The following is a 26728-nucleotide window of genomic DNA, read 5'->3' on the forward strand; positions in this document are numbered from 1 at the left end:
AGCGTAAAATTTAACCATATAAATATAGCCGATATGTGGATCTCGTACTATGGTTCTCATTGGTTTTAAATATATTCTAAAGGCCCCGTCTCACCATCAAATAATTGACAGTTATTTGATCAAACTTGACAGTCAAACTTGACTAGTGACACAAACTATACATACTAACTGTCACTTTGTGTCACTAACTGTCAAGTTTGATCAAATAACTGTCAATTATTTGATGGTGAGACGGGGCCTTAATACGATACATTCTTAAAATTTAAAACCACACAAACACATTGGTCGTGATCCTGATGTACCGCAACACATAATACATATTCCATTATTGGGTTTGACGTCACAAGTTTCACTGTCAGTTTGACACGTCATTTTTAGGTTAGGAAGAAGGGTGTAATGTTTATTTTGATAAAATAGTTTATTTAGCAGATAAAATGTTTAAAAAACTTAAAGAAAAAATTACCGAAGAGGTGAAAATTTCTCCTCAAAGATTTGCTGAATTCACGCAGTCTGTTAGTGATAGGTTACAAAACAGTTCAACTTCTGATGACAATTTTTTCTCCATAGGAGAAGATGGTAATGTATTTTTTAATAAAGACAACTATAAGATCGTAGTTTTCTAAGGTTTGGTTCAGTTGTAATAAAACGTTTTACGGGTTGGTACATTGTCATTTTTGAGTGCCAAATATTCATCACCTTTATTACTATTAATGAACCCCTAGGGGTTCAGTTGTAGTAACTGATGTACTTGATATACAGTGATTTGCTTTAAACCTTAGTGGAGTCACTTAAAAGGAACACAGTATAAACCCAGGTGATATATTGAAACACACCTACAGTAGGAAAAATGAAAGAATACCCATGAACAAACATATAAAACACGCATTTTCCTGTCACTGTGTCACACAAAAAATTGGCCAGCGCACGTACATGTAATAATTATTGTTACATGTACTTGCACTGGACAATTTTCTTTGTGACACGGTGACAGGAAAATACAGCCTGTTTTATATGTTCGTTCATGGGTATTCTTTCATTTTTCTGACTGTATGTAACTTTTATATGTATATATTTTAGATCAAAATACATCTGTTGATAGTAACAGTCATGGTTTTTCAAGTGTGCAGTTAATGTCTCCTCAAGAAAGGCCTAGAAGAAGTTCAGTGTCTTCACTAGCAAGTGATATTTCTTTTCTCCCCAAATATGAACCTGGCAGCGTATACCACTTACAAGTAAGTTATACACATTTAAGGGCACCCGAAGTTCCATTTAACGACAATGTTAACATTATGTCACATAGCTCTGTAGCCAAAGCACTTAGAGACCTAATTTTTGTGTTATTTTGAAATTAGATGTATTTTTTAGTGCCGCGTAGATTTTTGTAAAGTTAGAGTGAAAGAAACATTTATTTTAAAATTTTTTAAAATACTCTTATAAAAAACCCAAAAAAGTTTAGATTTTATTTTTTATTTTACTTGTATTTGTATATTTTTCAATAAAACTTTACGAGACACTTGATATTGGGTGGAATGCATAAAACGTAGTACCTGCTAATGCGTCAAGTATATACTACATTTTTGAAGATTTTACTACACTTACAAAGCATTATTACACTTACGAATGCTTTGTAAGTGTTTTACTACACTTACAAAACATTTAATGCTTTTTAAGTGTAGTAAAATCTTCAAAAATGGAGTACATACTTGAAGCATTAGCAGGTACTACGTTTTATGCATTCCACCCATTGTCTATCTACAACTACTGTAAAAATTTGAACCTTCTATCTTCTAAGGATCCAGAGATATTCGACATCAAAAATTAAAAAACTAGTATTCGGGAAATCGCAAAAATATAAAACACTCTAATACGCTATAAAGCTACCGGTACATGGTAAGTTAAGTGCAGCCGTTCAAAAAACAAATAATTTTGTAACCATGGATATTTTATACTATAATGTGTTATATATCGTTGGAAAGAGAAGATTTCAGAGAATAATTTTCACATAACCCAAAAAAACTTAAAAAATTCAATTTTTGGACTTTGTGTGCCCTTAAGTAAACGATTTAAAAATATACAGTAAAAACTGTGTCAACTGCTATCTATCAAAAGTGTCCAGCTGTAATAATGGCCAGTTTCAAAATTTGCACCAAACTGATTATATGTAGGTATTTAGATTATGACTCAATTCGTTTCGGGACAAGAAATAAGGATTATAGATATTGCTAAAGAAATTGACAAAAGCATCAAATATTCAGCTTCATGCTACTTGGCATATCAAAATTATTTCTCTTACAATTAACTGATTCAGTAATAATTCCTAAGTATTGAGAATATTGTTCAAAATTTTGTTGAAAGAATTAAAAATGGTGGGTATTAAGTCTATGGATTGACTATTTGAGTGATAGCTCTTAAGGTACGATTCTGACAACAACTGCAGATGTCAGTTGCAGTTGTCACCATGACAGATGTCAGTACTTTGCACTATTAATTTGTATAAGACTGATTCCAACATCTGACTGCAACTGCTGTCTAGCAGAACGTCAGTTGCTGAATAATTATACAACTTAATAACGCAAAGTAATAACGTCTGTCATGGTGACAACTATATCTGCTGTCTGCAGTTGTTGTCGGAATAGTACCTTTAGATCATAAATGAATTTTTAAGCAAGGTTCAAAGCTCTCACTTAGGGCTTCTGTTGTTTCTTATTTTGAACAGTAACATCAACTATTCTTTAAAGTTTTCTACATTCTTCTAGCTGTCTTGCTTATATGAATGAGTATGCCAATCTATAATTAGATTTATCCAAAGTTAAGGTGTGGTTTCTGAGAATTACATTGCTCTCAAGCCCTCAAAAAGACGTAACATTAGTTCTTCTAAGAGTAAGGCCCAAAAATATTTGCTTATAAAGTAGCTAATACTATCTTCTCTAATAATGTCAATGGCCACTTCTCGCATATCAGTGTTTATTTAACATTTTGTCACTTAATCTATATTTCTAAGTAAAACGTTTTTATATACTTCACTTGTTCTTTGTCACTAAGTCCGGAAAATTTTGTAATCTATTTTAAACATACTTTCAGACTACCTACACACCTAAAATTTTCAGAATAGCTCAGAAATCGATAAAAATGCAATATTCAACAGCTTTTATATGGATGCATTGAGTTTTATTTTGAAAGGGCATTTTACCAAACCAAAACTATATACTTTAAGACCCATTCTGTAGAATAAATAATATAAAATTCAATAGCCTCATTAGATATATCAAATCTAGATTTTATTATTAATGATTGAAGCTTTGTGTGCCTTGTTGAAGATAATTTATTATTGTATATATTGTTCATATCCTAGTGTAATTGTATGTGTATGTTATTAGTGGATTTGGCTTCTTCTTTTTTCTTCTTCTCGCATTACTTATGCCCTACAAGACCCGTGAATTATTTGAGGCCATAATATATGTTATTTATTTGATTATTTTATTGATACTGATAAATATAGTGCATAGAATAAGTAGTAAATAAAATTTCTTTTCAGTCTGACTTGGATATCTCTGCAAGTGAAGTTGAGGATAATGCTTCAACTGCATCATCTCAATTGGGGCATCTAACAAAGGAACAGATATACTCAGCTTTTCAAAAATCGCAAATGCGTTATCATAAATATAGAGGAAGATATACAGATTTGTCTAGACATTATAAAGACTTAGAAAGGGATATAACAAAAATGAAGGCAAGTATCTAATTTCTATTCATAATAGCAACAATTTCTGGTGCTTTTATTTTTTTTTTAATGTCTAATCAATATCATACTAAAATCGTACCATCTCATTGGTATTGAAATTTTTACAGCGTTATGGTTTTTATGAAAATTTAATTAAAAAAAGTGACTTTTTACATTTATTTCAATATTGTGAAAAACCTATGATTTGTACATGAAAATGTTCAACAGACAACTATCTTCAAAATACTTTAATTTTTAACTTTTACTACAGCTGTTTAAAATGAGATTTTCTTAATTAAAAAATGTTTATAAACAAAAACGTTATTGCAAATTCAACCCGAAAGTAAGCATTTTTTTCATTTGTTTATGATTATTAAAATAAACAGTAAAAATATTTAAAACACATTTCACAATGTGAGTTTTTATGTACTTACTCTATATGCAAAATGTTTTAAACAATTCTATTTGTTTATCCCATTTAAGAAAAAGAAGGTCATTTACAAATGACTGTACAGGTGCTTTGTCAATAATTAGAAGAGTTATTTTGATCTCATTCCCTTTGTAAGGTCTCTAATATCCATGTTTTTAAAAATGTATATTATGTTGTTTAGTAACTGTTTACTTACAAACAATTGATGCAGAATGAAGTACCATTTTTGCCTTATACATTAAACAAAACTGCACCGTTTTTATATTCGCGAAAGAACAAAATACACCATCTGAAAGGTTATGAAAAAACACATCTTAAAATTAACAAGCTGAAAATGCAAGCATTATCATAACGAAAACTTTGTTTATTTACGTATTTTAATTCATAATGTGGAAAATTGCTATTATAAAAAGTTGTTTAGAATTAAAAATTATGTTTTAATGTGCAATTATATCATTCTAATTTAAATGTTGTGAACTACAAAGGTACTTTACTCAAAATTCATATTTTTTATATACCTCGTATAAAATAATAAAATTTGATATATGATGGTTGCATCATAAATCTTAGACCATGAAGAGCTTTTTATGAAGAATAACTTTTCTTCGTCAAATTAAAAATAAAAGAGTTATAAATGAAAATGTTGTTGGTATCCATAATTTAAGAAAAATCTTCAAATATTTTTTTCCATTAAAAGGATGTAATTGCACATATCAGACCATAATTTTTTATTCCAAACAACATTTCATATAGTCGGTTCACTAAACTCAGACACAACTGGCTAGTGATTTTAGTCAGTAATTTTACCAATTTGGCAAAAAAAAATAATTACTAAATAGTTAATAATTACTAAATAATTAGTAATTTTGCCAATTTTGGCAAAATTGGCAAAAAACAAAAAAATTACCTACTAAAATCACTAGCCAGTTGTGTCTGAGTTTAGCCAACCGACTATAATAATAACAATTTTCATTTCATAACAAATGGAACAGTCCATTTATCATTAGGTACTCCCATTAAAGGGGAGGCCTTATACTCGTATAAACCATTTTAAAATTGTTAATAAATTATTGCTTTCAAAATATAGGTACTCAAATTGTATTTTTGAACATCGTATTTATTTTATATAATAATTAAATTCACTGTTGTTCTGAAGCTATTTCCTTGTGGCATTTTTATGATTAACTATTTAGATGGGAAATAAGCCACAATTAAATTGAAAAAATAATTTTATTAACGTTTCGAAGCCCAAATCGGGTTTCGTTGTCAAAATACAAAATACTATTAAATAAACAAAAATGTTGTTGCTAAGTAAAAAAATTCTTCTAATAATTTATTTAATCTGACTCATTTATATTGGCAATTCAGACGTATATTATACATTTTAAAGTAGAAGACTTTAAAATGATATCGCCAATATTTATGAGTTGCGTTCCTGGGACGACTTTACTAAAAGATAGTTCATTCGATTACATGAAATCAATCCAAAATCAAGAATATCCGTCACAAAAAAATCATAGCATGTGATCTGTCTTTAAAAAGACAATCAAATGCAACGATGACAGTAAAATTCTCGCCTTAGAGATTCCATAGTAAATCACGAGGGAAAAACAAGAAAAAAAAATATTATTAATATTATTTATAATTTAAACATATTAAAGTCAGAATTTGGTATTAGTTTTTTTTTTAAGTAAATTAAATGTAAGACCAAATACTTACGATGTCGGGATAGTATCACGAGGTTTTTTCCTGTTTTTCCCTCGTGATTTACTATGGAATCTCTAACGCGAGAATTTTACTGTCATCGTTGCATTTGATTGTCTTTTTAAAGACAGATCACATGCTATGATTTTTTTGTGACGGATATTCTTGATTTTGGATTGATTTCATGTAATTGAATGAACTATCTTTTAGTAAAGTCGTCCCAGGAACGCAACTCATAAATATTGGCGATATCATTTTAAAGTCATCTACTTTAAAATGTATAATATACGTCTGAATTGCCAATATAAATGAGTCAGATTAAATAAATTATTAGAAGAATTTTTTTACTTAGCAACAACATTTTTAGTAGCTGTCTACAAAAACAAGGGAGACATACAACAATGTACAAACTACAGGGCTATAAAACTACTTAGCCATTGATAGATTATTGATAGACGGATACGTGAAGAAACCAAAATATCCGATAATCAATTTGGATTTATGCAGGGCAGATCAACAACAGATGCAATTTTCATTGTGAAGCAACTGATGGAAAAATACAGGAATAAAGAGACCAACGCTCATGTGGTATTCATTGATCTTGAGCAAGCATATGATAGAGTTCCTCGAGAGATTCTGTGGTGGGCACTCAATAAGAAAGGAGTCCCTGGCGAATATGTAAAGATTGTGAAAGATATGTATGAGGGAGTAACGACTAGTGTTAGGACAGGTGTGTGAGAGACTGATAAATTTCAGGTGAAAGTAGGATTGCACCAAGGCTCGGTGCTTAGTCCTTATTTATTCTCATTAGTTTTGGACCAGATAACAGCGAAACTACAGGATAGCATTCCATGGTGCCTAATGTATGCTGATGATGTAGTGTTAATAGGAAATAGTGAAAGAGACTTAGAATAAAAACTGGAACAGTGGAGACAAGCTCTGGAGGAAAAAGGTTTAAAACTTAGTAGCACAAAAACAGAGTATTTGGAATGTTCATTTAAAGATGGAGTTAATACAAATAAAATGGTATCTTTGGATGGTGAAATGATTGTGAAAAGCAATAGTTTTAAGTACCTAGGATCGGTATTACAGAGTAATGGAGAAATAGATGGAGATGCATGCAGTAGAATTAGGGCTGGATGGATGAAGTGGAAAGAAGCGAGTGGTGTGTTGTGTGACAGAAAAATTCCAATAACAGCTATAAGACCGGCTATGATGTACGGAACTGAATGTTGGGCAGTGAAAAAGAAAGAGGAACAACGAATGCATGTGGCAGAAATGAGAAGGCTTAGATGGATGAGTGGAGTGACAAAGAAGGATACAATTAGAAATGAGTATATTAGGGGAAGTCTAGGTGTAGCACCAATTGATGCCAAAATGAGAGAGCATAGGTTAAGATGGTTTGGTCATGTTCAACGTCGAGACGTTAGTCACCCAATACGAAAAATAGCTGAAGTGCAGATTCCTGGAATTAGTAGGAGAGGAAGACCAAAGAAGACCTGGGGGGAGACGATAAGGCAGGACATGTTGGTAAAGGGGATTAACATTGATATGACCGAAGATAGAATTGTGTGGAGAAATGCAATTAGGGAAGCCGACCCCGCATAGGGATAAGGCAAAGAGAATGATGAGTAGTTAAATAAATACACACATAATTAGCGTCTCTTTGCAAAGACAATGACGTCGACTTTGCAAAGTAACGAGACACTTACTCAACACACACACTACACACGACACTAGGTACCTAACTGCAAAAATTCACCTTACCTACCATGCCCAAGGCCAATAGTTGTCGAGGCATTAGCTAAAAAAGAACTCACATCATCATCATTCTCTTTGCCTTATCCCTATGCGGGGTCGGCTTCCCTAATTGCATTTCTCCACACAATTCTATACTCACATATTTATTATAAAAAATTAAAAAAAAATTGCTTACTTTCGGGTTTAACTTGCAATAACTTTTTTGTCTATAAACATTTTTTAATTTGGAAAATCTCATTTTATTGAGCAAGTATTTTCAAGCAAGTCGTGTATTAAACATTTTCATCTACAATGGCAGCTGTTTTACAATATTGAAATGAATGAAAAAAGTTGCTTCTGCTTAAATATTAATAAAAAAACCATAACGCAGTAAAAATTTTGATATTCACGTCCACGAGACGGTAATCTTTTTCTCATGTGCATCTTTCAGTGCGTCACAGTTTTTCGATTTCTTTCTAACGCATTAAATTGTATGTGACAGAAAAAAAGGTACGTCTGTGATTAGAGACATTTATAACATTTATTCTAGTTGTCGATAGATGGCGCTATAATCGAAAAAAAAATTATTTACGAATTATGTAATATATCTACGAATATAATCTGTACAATTTATAAGACTATACAAATCAAAGAAAATACCATTTTATAAATGCAAGAAACACATTTGATTTGTTTTTATTCCAAATTGAAAATAAAATGTGACAACTGTCAGATTTAACTAAAATGTCATGTTAGAATAAATGTTATAAATGTGTATTTGGACTTACCTTTTTTTCTATCAATTGTGACGCACTGAAAAATGCTCATGAAAAGGACCATACCACTCTTCTGTTGACTTCCCCAGTTGAAAAATAGTGCCCAGAAATTTTTCAGATTCAGAGCCTCTTTAAAATAATTATTTTTGTTTTCAGAGTGTATTGGTTGAAACGCAAGATAAAGCCATAAGAAGAGTAACTGAGTTAAAAGAACAGTGTGCCTTAGAACAGAAGGCAAAAGCTCATCTGGAAAGTGCGTTGAGAGATGATCTTGATGAAAAAAATTACAAAATTAAAAGCCTACAAACTAAAATTGACATATTGCAAAATAAAAGTAATTCCAACTCCTTAATAAATATTGAAGAATCTAGCAATAATTCATCTGAAAATTTAGAAAATCTAACCAAGTATCTGAATGATTCAAGGAAGGAGATAGAGACCTTAAATGCCAAAATTCAGGAATTAAAAGCGAAATCTATAGTATTCCAAAGTACCGAACAGGAATACAAATCAAAAATATCTAACTTGGAAAAGGAGATAGCACAGTTCTCCGAAAGAGAGAAAGAGAATAATCTCAACCTGGCGCAGAATAAAATGGAACTTCACAATGAAATATTACTCAAAGACAACGAAATTTCCAATTTAAAACGTGATAATGAAGGGTTAAAAAATAAATTAGACTCTATGGAAGCAGAAAATAAAACCAATAGCAATCAAAAATTGGAAAATTTGCAAAATCAAAATAAAAAATTAATTGAAAAGGTCGAATCGCTTACCCAAAAATGTAATAACCTGGAAAGTGAATTATTAAGAATGGAAACTTACAAACAAGAAATAAAGAATGTGAAAGATAAAGACGAAGAGAGAAGAAACGAGATGTTGCAGTTGGAGAAAGTAAAAGAGCAACTAACTAAAAGTAATTCGGAACTTAACGAAAGCCTATTGAAAGAAAGAGAAAGTTATGAGAAACAAATAACTCAGCTCCGAGAAGATGCCAAGAAAGGGCTTCTATCTTTAGAACCTAAAATTAGAGAAAAGGTTGAAAGTGAATTTAGCTTAAAAGAGGCAGAACTTCAGCAAGAGTTTTCTAAGAAAATTGAGGAATTAACTTCTAGCAATAATACTACTAAAGAAATTCAAGTGCAGCTTATTGAAAAAGACACAATTATTAAAAATATCACTGAAGAATTAAATGAAACTAAGTCAGTATTATCAACTAAGACCAACGCGTATGAGGAATTAGAAAAAAATCACTTGGAATTGATAGAAAACTGCACTGATCTACGCCACACCATATCCAACTTAGAGAAAGACAAAATAACCTTAGATGCACAAGAAGAAAAAGTAAAACGACTTGAACAACACATTAAAACCTTACAGGACCAATTAGAAACATCAGATGGAAATTATCAAAAAGCCAAAAAGGAATTAAGCAATATTAAACAGGCTTTACATAACACTAATGAACAGTTGAGGTTGGTGGAAGATAGAAATAAGGCTATGGAACTACAATCTTCGGATAATGACCATCTTCTTAAAAGCTTCGAAGAGGAGAAAAGTTATTTAATGAGACAGTTCGAACAGATAAAACAAGAATTAAACAAATCCATTGAAGTTAAAAATGGAGAAATTAAGCAGCTACAAAAATACCTGGTAGAAGCAAAAGAAAAGAGTTCGGAGTTTACTGAAAAACACTCAAAACTAGAAAAGGAATTATTAGAATTTCAAGAACAAATACGAATACTAGAAGAAAAACAAATAGCTGAAGATGTTGCAAGAAACCAGACCCAGTTGCTTAACATGAAACTGGCTCAGATGGAGGATACTAATTCCAAGAATATTGAGAGATTTGAGGAAAAATGTAATAAGTTATCACAAGAACTTATTTCAATTTGTAAAGAGTTAAAATTCATAGACAGCGATGGAGATTTTAATGATTTTGCAAATGCTGAACTAATGGCAAAGCTTCATCTTATGAAAGAAATGTATAAGAAACGAGAGGAATTTTATACAGATCTTCTTACACAAAACTCTAAGTTATCAGAAGAGAATAAATCTAAAACACAAGAGCTTGAGAATCTGCAAAGAGAATTCAGTAGTGTACACAGTAGCAACAAAGATTTTAATACAAATATAAATACTTTAGAAGGTGAATTATCTCACATTAGAAACTTGTTGCAAGAGAAAGAATATCTCATTAAAAACCTTATGGAGCAATCTCAAGAAAATCACAATAGAATAGACCAACTAGAACATATTCTACAAGAAGAAAGAGCCAAGTCTGCTGCTTTGTCATCAGACGTCTCCAGATTAGAATCGAGCTTAAGAGAATATGAGGAAAAACACAGATTACTGGAAGAAAAAGAAAAATTATTGGAAGTAACTCAATCAGAAAACGGTATTTTACAGCTAAAGCTCCAAAAAATGGAAGTTGAAAACCAACAATTGTCGGATTTACTCGAAAAACAAAACACTTCTGTTGAAAACACTAGCAAAGAACATCTTGAAAGCTTAGCAGTTGTTAAACAACTGGAATCAAGAAACCTAGAATTACAGAAAACATACGAAGAGAAAAATGCTGTTGTTCAAGATCTGAATGAGCAAATTAAGAAGCTAGAAGGAACAATAAATGAATCTGAGGTCGCCAAAAAGGTTGTGTTGCAAGAATTAGAAGACATTCGAATTATACATTCACAGCTTAAAGCTGAGAATGAAGCAAAAGACCAAGATATTACAAAACTGTCTTCTGATGTCGCTCATTTACATGCCACGGTTAAGAAACAATCAGAAGAATTTAATAATTTGCTTGTTGACACACAAAAATTAGACGTTATGGTAGAGAATATTAAAAAGGAAAATGTTGAGGCTATACAAAGAGAAAAAACCTGCCAAAACGATCTGACTATAAAAGTAAATGAGTTACAATCCCAATTGGAAGACAAAACTTCTAAACTTGAAGAAGTTACTAACAAAGTGTGTACCTTAGAAAGCGCTTGTAAAGCAGAAGAAGAAAAATGTAAAATAAAGTCTGCAGAAGTTGAAAAGTTCACAAAAGAGATAAAAAGTAAAACGGCTGAAATGAAAATTAAAGACCAAGAAATCTACATATTAAAAGAAGAAAGGGACAGTGTTGTCGAAGAAATAAACGCTCTAAGGGGGGAAATAGTGGAATTAAATCAACAAATTTCTCATAGAGGAAACCTGGATACGCAGTTAGTCCATTCAGAAAGTGAAAGGGAATTATTACAGGCAGAAAGGGAGAAATTCAAGGAAGAAATTACAGAACTAAATATCAGGTATAGTGTAAATATTTTAAAACGTTTTTATATAATTGGCTTGGTTGTTGTCACGGTCTCCGCAAATTTTGTAATCCATTTTAAAAATAGTTCTAGGCTACCTAGGTACCTGGAATTTTCAGAATAGCTTAGAACTAGCTAACAATGCAATATTTAACTGCTATTATACAGGGTGATTGATTAGTGGGGTAAAGCTCCGTAGATCCGTTATAGTAATGGATAGCGATAAAAGTTAATAACAAAAATTGTAGCCAACTTTGAACTTCACATTACAAAATTAGTTAGTATGTTACAGGGTGTTCGATAACATAGTGACAGATCAAAGTTATGTTTTTTTAAATGGAATACCCTGTATTTTATTTTATATTCAAAATTTTCTTGACTTCTCCAATACGAAAATATAAAGGTTTAGTATGTTATACAGGGTATTTACAAAGATATAACCAATTTTATATGAAAATCGTAACAAGTTTAACTCCCTGTTTAAATAAAAATAAGCACAACGGCAATGGTTTATTAATGCCATATTTTTTATTTATTGTCAAAATTTTCATGAATAATCGATATTTCTAATTTTCTTTATATTGAATACAGGGTGAGTCAAAATGCAAGTACATTATTTTCTCAGTAATTTTAAATGAAACACCCTGTATTTTATCACTATTGAAAAGTACCATTACCGTACTTTAATTTTTATATATCATTCCCTATGTCTAAATTTATTAGTTTTCGAGATATTTTCATTTTTCAGAGCAAATTATTAATTACGAGTCTAAATCTCTCCAAATTTGCCATTAATAGCCAGTTGTTGAAGTACCTAACTTTTTATTATCCAACATGAGCGAATGAATCTAAAAACAGAATGTTAAGAAAACCTGAGGCCATAGTTGGTTTTTAATTTCAGTATTTTATAAACGCTAGAATGGTCCACAGGGTGATGCGAACTTTGAGAAAAAAACACAGTTTGATTCGTATACCCGGTATACAATGACAGTTTACCTGTCTAGCAATAATATTACCACTACGATTAATCCGGTCAACTTAGACATCAAAATGCTTGGCAAATAACAAAAATTGCCGGAGAGCCAAATTTTGGTGGAGAGCTAGGGTATACCATAACAAATAAAGTTTAAAAAGTCCCCATCGATCCCATGTGTGCGTCAAAAGTTATTCGGGGTCAAAGGTCAAAATCTGAGATTTTTTGGATTTTTTTCGAAAACGGTAAGTTTTATCAAAAAAAAACCTCAAACCAAAGTTGTAGATCTTAACATTCTCTACAAAAATTGTCCTTACAATTTTTTTCCTAAGAGTTACTATTCCTGAGATATCGCGATTTTAAAAGTTACTTTATACATTATATGCACATATAAGCCACGTATATACATATGTGGCCCTTAAGACAAGTATAAATGCCTATTTGTGTCTCTTTTATATAGTATATTATACTATTCTGAAAATATTTCTTCAAAAGGTAATCAGTCCCAAACTGAATTTCCTCTATCCACGTGGCCTTGAAAAACATTTGGCTATACCATTGTTTAAAAAAGAACAGATTGTCTATTATACGCAATGGCTGCAATATTGAAGTGAAACAAGCTAAAAATGACGCAGATGTCCTTATAATTGAGACAGCAATTGAAAAATTTAAGGCAACAAACACAACAATTGTAGTTGGTGAAGATGTTGATTTGTTGGTACTGATTACTGCAAGGACTCCAGTAGATAAAGTTATTGATTTTCTGAAACCTGGAAGGGCTCAACAGCGAACAGAGATATATTCTTCGAATAGTTTATCGGCTTATCCCAAATGCCAAAAGTAAAATTTATTTTTACATGCAATAACCGGCTGCGACACTACGTCCGCAATGTACAGAAGGGACAAAACGTCAGTACTTAAATTATTCGAAAAAAAAAGATTTGACTGACTGCTGTAAAGTTTTTACAGAACTTGATTCTACACCGCAAACAATAATTACGGAAGGAATTCGCTTTCTTCTTGCGGTTTATGGAGCTCCAAAAAAAATTATTTGTCTTGATAAATACCGATACTTAACTTTTGTAAAAAATACGCGAAACAAGAATTAAGTACAACTATCATGTCTTCCTCCAACATCAGCATCTTCTTTTCAACATTTGTACCGAGTATATTATCAAGTTCAAACATGGCTAGGCAATGAACTGAATCCAGAAGACTGGGGTTGGAAATTAATAGATAATACTCTGGAACCGATTAAAACCTTACTCCCACCTGTTCCAGAAAAACTCCTTAACACTATTTTTTGCAATTGCAAAAAAGGTTGTAGTGCCAAATGTGGATGTAAAAAAGTCGGGTTGCTGTGTTCTCTAGTGTGTACCAACTGCCAAGGTCAGTCTTGTTCAAATGTCCAGTTTAGTACAACAGAGGAAGACTCCTGTGATTTTAATGAAGAGACCAATGACTCAGTCACATTTGAACAATTTTTGACCATCCAGCAAGAGGAAGAGGAAGAAGATGAAATCGAAGAAGACTTGACTGTTGAAGTAGACTTTCAAGAATATGAATCTGATTAAAATATCTAAAGAAATCAAAACAATAGTTAACCTAAAAATCAATAGCAATATCAATAATCAATATCAATAATAAGGTAATATCTAGAGCTTGACCGGTATTGTTTCCTTAAATTATCCTAAAATTGTCAAAACAGTTAGTGGAGTAGGCTTACAGGGGAAACCACGGTAAAAAAACGCGCCGAGTACACTACCTCACAGGTGGTGTGGAAACGTGTGCATATCATGTATAATGTGACTCTTTGAATCGCGATATCTCAGGAATGGCAACTCTTAGGAAAAAAATAGTAAGGACTATTTTTGTAGAGATTTTAAGATCTACAACTTTGGTTTAAGGTTTTTTTTGATAAAACTTACCGTTTTCGAAAAAAATCCAAAAAATCTCAAATTTTGACCTTTGACCCCGAATAACTTTTGACGCACACATGGGATCGATGGGGACTTTTTAAACTTTATTTGTTATGGTATACCCTAGCTCTCCACCAAAATTTGGCTCTCCGGCAATTTTTGTTATTTCAAATGTCTATATAGACCGGGTTAGATAATGTTAATGAATAAGGCTATAACATGGTAAAAAAATCACTTAAATCGGACAACAGGTTTAGGAAATTCGAGACATCAAAAATGACCAAATTTTCAGTGGATCGATTTTTTGCACCCGAGTGTATGTTGATACCACACTCATCAGAACCTAAGTATGTTCTAAAAGCGTGGTGAATAGCTTTGGAGAGACGGTGTCTCCTTGCCGTACTCCCCGCTCTATACATAATTTATTTCTTTCTTGTTCGGATAGTATTACACTAGCCGTGACCTTTTGTTAGATATATTTGATTATGGCTTGCAAATTGTAGAAGCCTCGGAGGTGTTACCAGAGAAGATTCCCATTGTTTTCAGTCTAGTCTGGTAGGATGTAGAATGACATTTTTGGATGTTGTTTTATGTGCTATTAGATTGAAAACTTAGTTTTTTGATAGCAGTTGCCGCTAGGGCATCCCTGCCATTTCGTTCGTTGCAATCCGTGACTGCATGCCGGGGTTTGTCCTAGTTGGGTCAGAGAGAGCAGCATATGTGCCTCCTGATGAGAGACTAATAAGTTTCGAAACCGGTAGAGGTGTTTGCTGCACTCTCTGATTGAACTGGAATAATGATGCGGCTGTAGTTTCGTATTGCAACGAAATTGAAAATGGTTATTCATTTTTTATATTTGATTATGTTAGTGTAGCGATGGTCTATTCGGTATTCTGTCAATGCTTGTAACATTTTCTGCTAACCTATGGTATCAAATGCTTTCTCGTAGTCCACAAATATCAGTGCCAATGCTATATCCTGCATACTTCTATCATGTTCTTCTCTCTGGTCGTTAGTGCTGTATCCCGATCTAAATCCAGCTTGTTCTCTAGGCTGAGAGAAGTCTAGCTTAGCTTCCAGTCTTTTTTGATAAATGATGTGAAAATTGTACATATTTGTGATATCAAACTGATAAAACGGTAGTTTTTTTAGATCTGTTATGTCTCCTTTCTTGTATAATAAAACAATGCCTGTATTCTTCCATTGCGAAAGGATTTTTCCTTGGTAGATACATTCGGTGAAAGGTTTGGCCAAAGCCTGAATAATTTTATTTCCACCTTGTTTGATCGCCTCGATCACTGTATCACTTTAGTGTATAATCTCTAATAAAATCAATAGTTGTATGCCTTTGTAGACATGTTTAACTTATTTATATTTTGTTTTCTCATTGTAGAATCCAACAACTTTCCATGGACAATAGAAATGTTATGGAAGAAAACCAAACCCTCTCCCAAGAGAAAGAAGAATTAAAAGTATCTTTAGAGTTTTTAAAGGAACAACAATCTAAGGGACCAAATACAGATTACCTCGACAAAGAGAATAAATCTTTACTAGATAATATACAAGATCTTACACATAAGCTAAATATAGTAGAAACTGAAAATGCAAAACTCAAAAGCGAGAAAAAGACGTCAGATAGCAATGGATCGGAAATAGCAAAAATACAAGAAGACTTTTATGAAATTAAAGAAAAATGTGATAACCTTTTTATAGAAAATAAGAATCTTAAACAAGAATATAATAATTTAGAAGAAAAATGCGCTGGATTTGGTAAAATTAAAGAAAAATTGGAAGCCCAAATAAGCGAGTCTGAGAGCCATTACAATGATCTACTTAGAGAAAAACAGCTGTTAGAAGATGAGATACAAGAACTGAAAACTTCTCCCGTGAATTGCAATACTAATTCATCAAGATTGGATAATTTAGAAACGCTCAAGAAAGAACAGGCATTTTTAAGCGAAGGCGAAAAGCAGCATTATGCAAAGGAGATAGATATTTTAAGAGAAAAACTGACCAAATACAAATCATTAGATCTTACCAACAAGAGTTCTATAGAATTTTACGAAAACGAACTCCAGAAAATGAAAAACCAAAATGATAAGTTAAATAGAAAATTAGATGAGACCATTGTGACTCTTAACCACTGTGCTGAGCTTTCTACTTCAACAGAGGTGGAATATCTGAAAAATGTGTTGTACAATTACATGTTGGGCAAGGAGAGTTTGGTGTTGGCGAGGGTGATAGCGGCCGTTTGTAAATTTGATCCTCACCAGACTGAACTGATTATGCAGAAAGAACAACAAAAGCAGACTTTGGTGAGTTAAATTTTTTTTTTTATTATAGACCAGGGCGGATCTGTTTTGAGGTGGATGTGAGAGGTGGCATTCGAATTTTTGCAGATAAAGTTAGGTGACAACTTCAATAATTATAATTGACTTATGCTCCTTCTCAAATATGCCCGGAACATTAATAAAAAAATTTAAATATTTAAAAATTTCGAAAAATATCGATTTTTTCTACTTTCATTGCTTATAACTTTAAAACGGTTCATTTTGGAACACAGTCGTACGAAAAGAAAATAAAGATAATTCAATTTTGTATAATATACGACTGGTTTAAAATGTCTTAAATTATTACCCTTTCTGCAAAATAGCAATAAATAGAAAATAAGGGGGCAAAAAAGACTGTCTTTATTCAATGTTTTTCAACCACTTTGGTTCCACTTAGAACCTTCATAATTCGCTTATAAAATTCTTAAAACATACTTAAACCGTCCACCAAATTTCATTAAAATCGACCTGATAGATTTTGCAGAATAATTTTGCAATCTAAATTTTTTTAAAAAGTTCAAATTTTTTAAAATCTTTCTGAAGAAAAAGTAGACCATTTAGAAATTTGCTAATTTTTTAACATATAAAGAGGTTCTCTACCTATCTAATGCACTTTACAGAATTAAAATCGGATTATTTAAGCGGCCTCAGACTGTTTTAAAGTTATAAACAATATTTTGGCTTATAAACAAATACAGTGAGGACGTTTGAGTTGGAATAAATTCATTTTCTTGAGAATGGGCGACTCTGGAGATAAATCCCGAAACAGATCGATTTTTATTTTTAAATTATAATTTTTTAGCATAAATATCATACTAGTGACGTCATCCATCTGTGTGATGACGTAATCTAAATATTGGGATTAATTTAATTCAAATTTTTTTTTTTAATTTAAACCGTGTATAAATAATTATGTTAATGTTTATATTAGTGAATACAAAATTGAATAGCCTTTCGATTGAGCAATCACACGGCACCTATTCTCATTTAAAAAAATCATCGATTACGTCATCACGCCCAGATGGATGACGTCACTAATATGATATATGTACCAAAAAATTAGAATTTAAAAATAAAAATCGACCTGTTTCGGGATTTATCTCCAAAGACGCCTTTTCTCGAGAAAATGAATTTATGCCAACTGTATGCTCACTGTATTTGTTTATAAGTCAAAAAAATTTTAAAACAGTGCTGAGGCCGCTTAAATAATCCGATTTTAATTCTGTAAAGTATATTAGATAGGTAGAGATCCTCTTTATTTGTTAAAAAAATAGCAAACTTCTAAATGGTCTACTTTTTCTTCAGAAAGTTTTTAAAAAATTTGAACTTTAAAAAAATTAGATTGCAAAATTATTCTGCAAAATCTATCAGGTCGATTTTAATGAAATTTGGTGAACGATTTAAGTATGTTGTAAGAATTTTCGAAACGAATTACGAAAGTTGTAAGTGCAACCAAAGTAGTTGAAAAACATTGAATAAAAACAGGCTTATTTTGACCCCTTATTTTGTATTTATTGCTATTTTGCAGAATGGGTAATAATTTAAGATATTTTTAGCCAGTTGTTTATTATCCAAAATTCAATTATCTTTATTTTATTTCCCTACGGCTTTGTGCCAAAATGAATCGTTTTAAAGTTATAAGCAAAGAAAGTAGAAAAACAAATCGATGTTTTTCGAAATTTTTACATAATTTAATTTTTTTATTAATGTTCCGGGCATATTTGAGAAGGAGCATAAGTCAATTATTATTGTTGAAGTTGTCATCTAACTTTTTCTGCAAAAATCCGAATGCCACCTCGCACATCCAAAAATAGACGTTTTTTCACAGATCCGCCCTGGTCTATTATACTTATTTAAAACAATTTTTCTACAATCAGGAAGTCTTTTTCGCTTCCTGATTGGACCAATAGATGCGAAAATACGTAAGTACGACCCTTTTGGCAAGCTGCTGTACTTGATTTTCTCTGTCATTGTATTCTATTCGTTAAATCCTATTATTTGAGACTCTGTATGTTCCGATTGGACCAATAGGAGCGAAGATACGTAACTAAGACCCGTTTGACATGCTGCTGTATTTGATTTTTCTGTCATTGTGTTTAATTAATTCAATCCTATCATTTGGGGCGCTGTGTCATTGTTTTCGTAAGTGTATGCAGTGTTTTCGTATCATTCTTATTATCTTTGGTAAAACTTTTGGTTTTTTTATTGCTTTATATATTTCTTTCTTTTTTATTACAACAAAATCTTGCTTAAAATCTATAAAGAGTGTCATTGTCGGTTTATTATATACTGCGAGGCATTAGTTAAGTATAGGTACCGGGTCGTGAATCGTAAAACGGGCCATAGGAAACTCAATGTAAAATTCTAAACTGTTGAATTCCTGCTTCCCTAATTATTTTACATCAAAAGTCATGAGAGAATATTTGTAGAGGATTGAAATCTGTATTAAAATCAAAAGTTAAAATTGTTCTACGATTTAAACGCATTCCAAAATTTTGAAAAATATAATACATTTGCCACAGTAGGTATGTGTGTAAAAGTTAGGCCACACGTTACTATTTAACTGACAGTGCTCACACCATTGACTGAATAAAAAATCTTTATTATTAATACTTTCTCCGCAACTGAGGGTATCAACTGTATGGTTTTTAAACAATAAATGATAAAATAAAAATATTGACAGTTCAAAAATGTGAAAATAATAACTTCATTGTGATACATTATTGCACTTTGTATTACAAACTGATAAATGTATTACATTTTTACAAAATTTTGGAATATGTTTAATTCGTAGAACAATTTTTAAGTTGTTTTCGATACAAATTTCAATCCTCTACAAATAGTTTCTAATGTCTTTCGATGTAAAATAATTAGGGAAGCAGAAATTCAACAGTTTAGAGTTTTACATTGAGTTTCCTATGGCCCGTTTTCCAATTCACCACTCGGTATAGAAAAGTATGCTCGTTTTCATAGTTAATTTTTTCGTGAAGAGATTAACGGATTCCGCTAATTTTTTTTATTATTTTAGATTTTTCTTTAGTATCTACACAGGTGTGCTAAGGTTTACTCAAAATTCTTTTTTATACTACTTATATCGGGTGGAAGAAATGAAATGTTTTTCTTATGTTAAGTTTGAGACACCCTGTAGGAAGGACGAGGTACAATATGAGTATACATCGGAATCGTATTGTAGTCTTATGTTTTGTAAACATTTTGTTTTTTGGATGTCCCTGATATCTTTAGAAACAAATAAAATAGACGGTTTTGTAGTTTAACATGTGTTTTAACCGAAACAGAAGTTTGAGACACCCTGTAGGGAGGAAAAGGTACAAAGGTGATATTATGTTGTAGTCTCATATTTTGTGAACATTTTATTTGTAAATATCTTTGATATCTTTAATAACAAAGAAACTAGACGGTTTTACTCTAATATGTTTTTTAACTGACGACATGTGATACGTAAGGAGGCCGTCTTATCATACCACTAAGATGAAATTATTTCCTATGTATAGTGCGAAAAGAACAAGAGTGTTCAAAGAAAAAAAATCTGTGTAATGTACCTCTGGCTATTTAAATAGCCTCCACGTAGACACCAAATCCATACTTACTCCCAAGAAAATCCCACCCCAAAACATCACAGAACCTCCCTTAAACAATCTCGTCTCTCTTATGTTGCGCTGTGCATACCGCTTACTTGTTCCACAAATAACTCTTATAGGTGTCGATAAGAATTATTTACGTTATGTGTCTTTCTGTTTTTAAAGTTTTGTTAATTGTTATTTTTATTGTTAATTTAGTTTTGGTTCAGTTAAAACACATATTAAAGAGTACAGTCACCTATTTTCTTTGTTTCTAAAGATATCAGGGACATTCAAAAAACAAAATGTTCACAAAACATAAGACTACAATACGATTCTGATGTATACTCACATTTGTATCTCGCGATCCCCACAACGTGTCTCAAACTTAACAAAAGAAAAAAAAATATTTTCTTCCACCCGGTATAAGTACAAAATAGAAGTTTGAGTAAACCTTTGCACAACTATGTAAATACTAATGAAAGGGAATTAGCGGAATCCGTTAATCTGTTCACGAAAAAATCAACTATGAAACTGAGCATAATTTTCTATATCCCTAACTTATGCCTCGCAGTATACTCATGACTCTCACCTTGTATTTCTCCTAAAGTAAATACTTTCTGTATACATAGTATTTCCCCCTTTTCTAAAGCCACACTGGTATTCTCCTATGCTATTGTTAAGATTTCTTGCTAACTTGTTTTTGATGTGGATTGATAATATCTTATATACTACATTTAATAGTGCCACACCCCATCAAGGAACCATAAATTCTTTAAATAGATTTTTGTAAGATATTACAAACTTATGCTACCGTGTATACTAAAATCCTAAATTACTTTATCATCCTTTTTTGTTTCAGTTGGGACACTTGGGGCTCATTTAACATTTAGAAGATGAGTATTTTAGGAAACATGCTAAAATCTGAAGTTATTACTAGCCCATAGGGCTACGACCTAACCCCAAGAGACGATAAAAATGTCAAAAAAGCTATAAGATTTGAAGAGGCAATACTAACACTGTGCAAAAAAGCACTTTAAAAGATACTAAGAACACAAATTACGAATCACTACTTTTCTCTAAGATGTTGTGACGTCCTTTCATTCAAGCATTCCATTTCAAAGTTGTTTTAACCACTTAGTATTTACTTCAGCACTGATGCTTACTACTGCATTTCATAATTTATTAATCTAGTTTTTGAATTGTAATGACAGAATAATTCATCGCCTTAATACTATAACTTGATAATGATAACTCGAAATTAGTAGTTTTGAGATAAACGGGTTTAAAGATTTTAAAGATATTTGTGCTGCTACCATGATGTTGGTAAATACGTAATTCACTCTGCACCTCTGTAATACTGTTCCTTAACTTTTTGGCTACTGATGTATTTAGGAATACGGTGCAAATTTGTTTTCCAATATGGAAAATAACATGAATAATTAAAGCTATCAACTTTTAGCACTACCATAATGTTAACATTTGGTAATGTCACATGTCGTGCCAAGTTGCATCTAAGTGAACTTTTTAACAAAACTAATATTTTAAGCATTATTTTGGTGAAAATTAGCCCTCTGCCATGGGGGTTGCCAGATCTGCTAACAATTCTCGAATTTTTGCATTAACATGAACCGAATAAGCAGATAGCAATTACGTGGTAAGCTCAATGGTTTCAGAAAAACACGTGCTACAACTAGATAACTCGAGTTAGCTAGTTGTAGCATTTAAGGTATGTCGTATTCACGATTATTTCGATTAAACAATAGCTTGATAACTTATCTTGTCAAGTTTTAGCACTAAATATTAGGGGCATTTGAATTTTATCAACTTTCGTCAATCATAAATAAATACTTAACCCGTTTGGACCGAGTTATCCAGTTTTTACACAATATGGAGGCAAATAAAATACATCTTGTGAATTAGTTATCTCAAAAACGTCAATTTTGGAGTTATCAAGTTATAGTACTAAGGCGACGAATTGATTTCGACTGTAAGTGGAGGTACATTATCAGATGAAAATTTTAGAGTTTGTTGTGATCGAAATAGTTTTGTAAAATATATTTTTTAGAACGAGCACACTATATTAGTTGTTGCTGACATAATATAATTATGTAGTTTATATAGTATGCAATACAAATTTAACTTTTCCCTTGCAACAAATTTAAAGTATCTATATACTGTTGTGACGCAGCAGAATTTTGAGTAAAATATGAAGAATGTCAAGAAATATCTGTGAAAGAGTACTGATATACTGTACTTAATTCGTATTTAAGTTCTTTTATTTTACGTAATAATAACAATTTTCTTTAAATCATCTCTTTTCGTTTTAATGGACATCCTAAGTCTTGACGTCACAAAATTGGGAGGAGCTTATATTTGACTCCAAACAATTTTGTTTATAAGGTTAAACACTCGTAAGGAATTTTTCATTTATTGTTTACGTGGTTTGTGTGACAAAGTAAGACTTTTTATTTAGGTATTTAGTTAAAGAAACGTTTCAGTTAAGAGATTTTTATTCGTTTTTGCCCAGGTGAGTTCATTTAATGCAATGATAAGAACGTAAACAGTTTTGAGGTTATGTTTATTTTCAACCACTAAGGAATAAAAACCACCTGAGCAAAAACGAATAAAAATCTCTTAATTAACATGTTTCTTTAACGAAATACCTACATGAGGTCTTGTTTTGCCACACAAAGCACATAAATGAAAAATGCCTTATGACAATTTAACGTTACAAACAAAATTGTTTGGAATCAATATAAGCTCCTCCCAATTTTGTGACATTTGTGACGTCAGACTTAGGGAAGAAGCATTCCCCACTGCAGTTTGTTACCATCATATCTAAAAAGATTCTCAGTGCCATTTCTACGTTAGGAAAGATGTCTTCAATTTTGTTCTCTTTTAAAAGATGATAGATTTCCAGAATACTATTAATAGTTTTTTCATATTTACTTTAATTAATTTTCAAGTATTCTGTTAAATGCATTCATTCCATTTCTAACTCTTTCTCATTTAGGTCTTCATAATATATTTCAGCAAATTATTTGCAACTTTGTCTCAACTCTTCGGAATTCAGAGTTTTCAAGCGAAAAAATAATGCAAAGCGTTCATTAATGTTCTTTTACGGTAAAACAGCTTAATCGCTGTTCTAGGTGAACGTCCAGGGTATCAATTATTATGGTGATAAAATTTTCGACTCTGAATCTTTCTTTTCTATATTTTTTTCCGTGCTTAGATAACCAATAGGGAACTTGCATAGAATTTTAAATTCGAAAAAAATGTTGTCACATCAGAACATAATTTAAAACATGTATCAAAGATAAAAAATTATACCAGCCCAAAACGCGTCGTGACGTCATCAGTCATCGGGCTATATGTTTACATTCTGAACCAACAAAGTAAACAAAATTGTATATAATTTTAAATTAGACATTATAAACCTCAGTAGAAAGTGCAGTTATGTGACGTTGCAAGTGTTTTTGATCGTTTAAACTATTCATAGAAAATTTGTACTTTTACAAAATGGTTTTATTTTCCATAGTAAACCTTCTTTCCTTTCCTTCAATAACTATATCAAATTCCAATCTCAAAAAACTGGTATATATATTACAATGGCATACGATAAATGTCATTAGAATATAAATATTTTTCCTTTATTCCGCGACGACGAGCTGGCCAAATACCCAAGTAGGTGGAGGCCAATAAACTAAAGAAGAAGCAGAAGAATATACCTAAATATAACCATAAATCGAGCCATATAGTTAAACTATGTGACGTTGTAAGCTGGGCGAATTATCCCGAGGGATATAACCCAATAAAGGAAGAAGAAGAAGAAAACTATGTGACGTTACGGGTCGTTTGAACTATTTTAAAATACAGAAGACTTTAAATTTGTACTTCTAAGTTATTATGAGTTTTTGAAGCGTGAAATTTTGGAAATCTCATTTTTTATACAAAACTGAACATTATTATGTAATAAAAAAATGTGCAAGTTCCCTATTCGGTTATCATTTAGTAATAAAGTAGAGGGCCCCAATTGATCGCGGGGCCCTGGACACGTGCCCAGTGGAGAAGAAAGGCTTGCTTCTTTTTCACCAAAGAATTCACGCCACCAGAAAAACTTTATCACTTGTTCATGGCAAGATACGTCGATAGGTAAAAAAATTAATGAATTCTAATAAACATACGTAGGGGTTTACTCTTTTTGGTCATTCATTTGAGGTATTTTTTATTATTTTAATTGTACATTACTGCCATATAGTTTAATGCGTTTGTTGCCAATTATCGAATCATATTGTCCGTAACATGTAATAATTGATCGTGTATTGGCAATAGGGCTTTTCAACGCTTCTCATTTGTTTCACGAATTTGTGATATGTCGTATAATATTAATATTCCTACGTCATACGTCTTTGGTTTGTAGCATTGGTATATACATAAACATAATTGAGCTTTTCATCGACTCTCGTTTGTTTCGAGCTCCTGTCATAAAATATGTTGTATAATCTGTGTATAATATTCATATATACAGATTATTCAACATATGACAGAAGCTCGAAACAAATGAGAGTCGATGAAAAGCTCTATAAGAATAGACTAGGTAAGGTATGGGTCGCTCTGCATCGAGGTGTAACGCCGGCACAGCCAATACCAAGGACGTGATTGGTCAATATTCACTTTAATCTATCCATCTTAGGCTGTCACATGCACGGGATCGCTTGGTAAAAAGGGATAGACAGACCACCGATCGACTGCCCGCGCGTTACGCTATGCCTTGCTCGGTATGCCTTGTCTATTATTATGTATTATGTTTATGAGTATATACCAGTATGACATGATACTAAAAATATTAAGGTAGGATCTTCCCGTAGCGCAAATGCGTCCGAGTTCGCGTAACAGGAGACCTGAATTTGAATTCTTGTTGTTAGCTTACAAACGCGAACAATTCAAATTAATCGTACATTACGAACTTGCAGGTCTCCAGTTACGTCACGACTTCCCACTTCAGGATGCGTAATATATTATCTTGTTATTTATAGTATCATGCCAGTATATATGACATGATAAAAGCCCGAAACAAATGAGAAAGCGTTGAAAAGCTATCTATGTTAACCGTTTTTACAGTAAATGTGTTGTTAAAATATTATTGTAGACATTGCCTTCTTCTAACTAAATAAATGGCCCCACTTACAGTGAAACTAGTTATTGATTTAATTTTGATTAATACACTTTAATAAATTATGGCGCCACTCACCGAATTTGTATAGTATATTGATTGTTTTAAGCATCGAGAGTGCTGTAAAATGTGAGGTTCTATTTTTATTTATTATTAGTTTTAACGAATTTTTACTATTATTATCTAATTTGTGTGTACATATTAGTTTATTGTTATACATACAGATATAACTTTTATGTACGTTGTTCTAGTAAAATTTTAGACGTGAATTGTGTTTTAATTAGTAACTCATTTCTTAATGTCTAATGATATAATAATTCCTTGTGTGATCAATTGGAATGTAGAAACTATAGGGGAATAACCCTCCTTAATACAGCTTACAAAATATTTTCGAGTATCTTATATGATCGACTAAGTGCACATTCAGATGAGCTTCTTGGGGAATATCAAAGTGGTTTTAGGCCTGGTCGATCAACAACAGACCAGATCTTTGTGCTAAGGCAAATACTGGAAAAAACCAATGACTTCAATATCGACACTTATCATCTTTTCATAGATTTTAAATCGGCCTATGGGTCAAACTAACGTCAGAACGTGTATGTATCGATCTGTAAATTGGTGCCGAAATTTGTAATTATTACTGTAAATACTAGTTATCAAAATTAGTTTTCGCTCAAATAGTGACTAATAACAATTGTGTTAATCATCAAGAACAAGCTGTAACTTCGGTCAGTAAGAGATGTTTTACTTAATAATCTTCCAACTTGAACACATACAGTGTCAAACTGTCAATAGTTTTTCACTGTTGCTATCCCGTCCCAACGGACGCCAACGGTTAGGCAACCAGTATTGCAGTGATGTATCCAAGGTTATCACTTATTTCCAGACATCCAAAGCGTTAATATAAACAAATTCAAGTTACTTTTGACTACATGAGTAACAATTTAAATCAATGTTCCCCCACTGTTAGCAACACCATGTCTGGATCAAATTCTTCCAGTAATCTTACTAGTTCATATGCAACTGCTACTATGACTAAAGAGTTCAATAAACAGTAAATTCAAGTTTTGACTACATAAGTA

At 31.8% G+C, this 26728-nt stretch overlaps 1 protein-coding gene across 1 annotated transcript; it reads left to right on the forward strand.

Annotated features, from left to right (window-relative positions):
- The first annotated feature begins 236 nt into the window (after positions 1–236).
- LOC126879998 (myosin heavy chain, non-muscle) lies at positions 237–25915 on the forward strand. The gene is made up of 6 exons (XM_050643505.1): positions 237–576; positions 1078–1232; positions 3536–3730; positions 8528–11667; positions 15956–16877; positions 21333–25915. Exons 1-6 carry the CDS (start codon positions 435–437, stop codon positions 21354–21356), a joined length of 4578 nt encoding a protein of 1525 aa, XP_050499462.1. The 5' UTR covers positions 237–434; the 3' UTR covers positions 21357–25915.
- The last annotated feature ends 813 nt before the right edge of the window (positions 25916–26728 follow it).

This window comes from Diabrotica virgifera, chromosome 2, assembly GCF_917563875.1.
Source record: "Diabrotica virgifera virgifera chromosome 2, PGI_DIABVI_V3a".
Classification (NCBI taxonomy): domain Eukaryota; kingdom Metazoa; phylum Arthropoda; class Insecta; order Coleoptera; family Chrysomelidae; genus Diabrotica; species Diabrotica virgifera.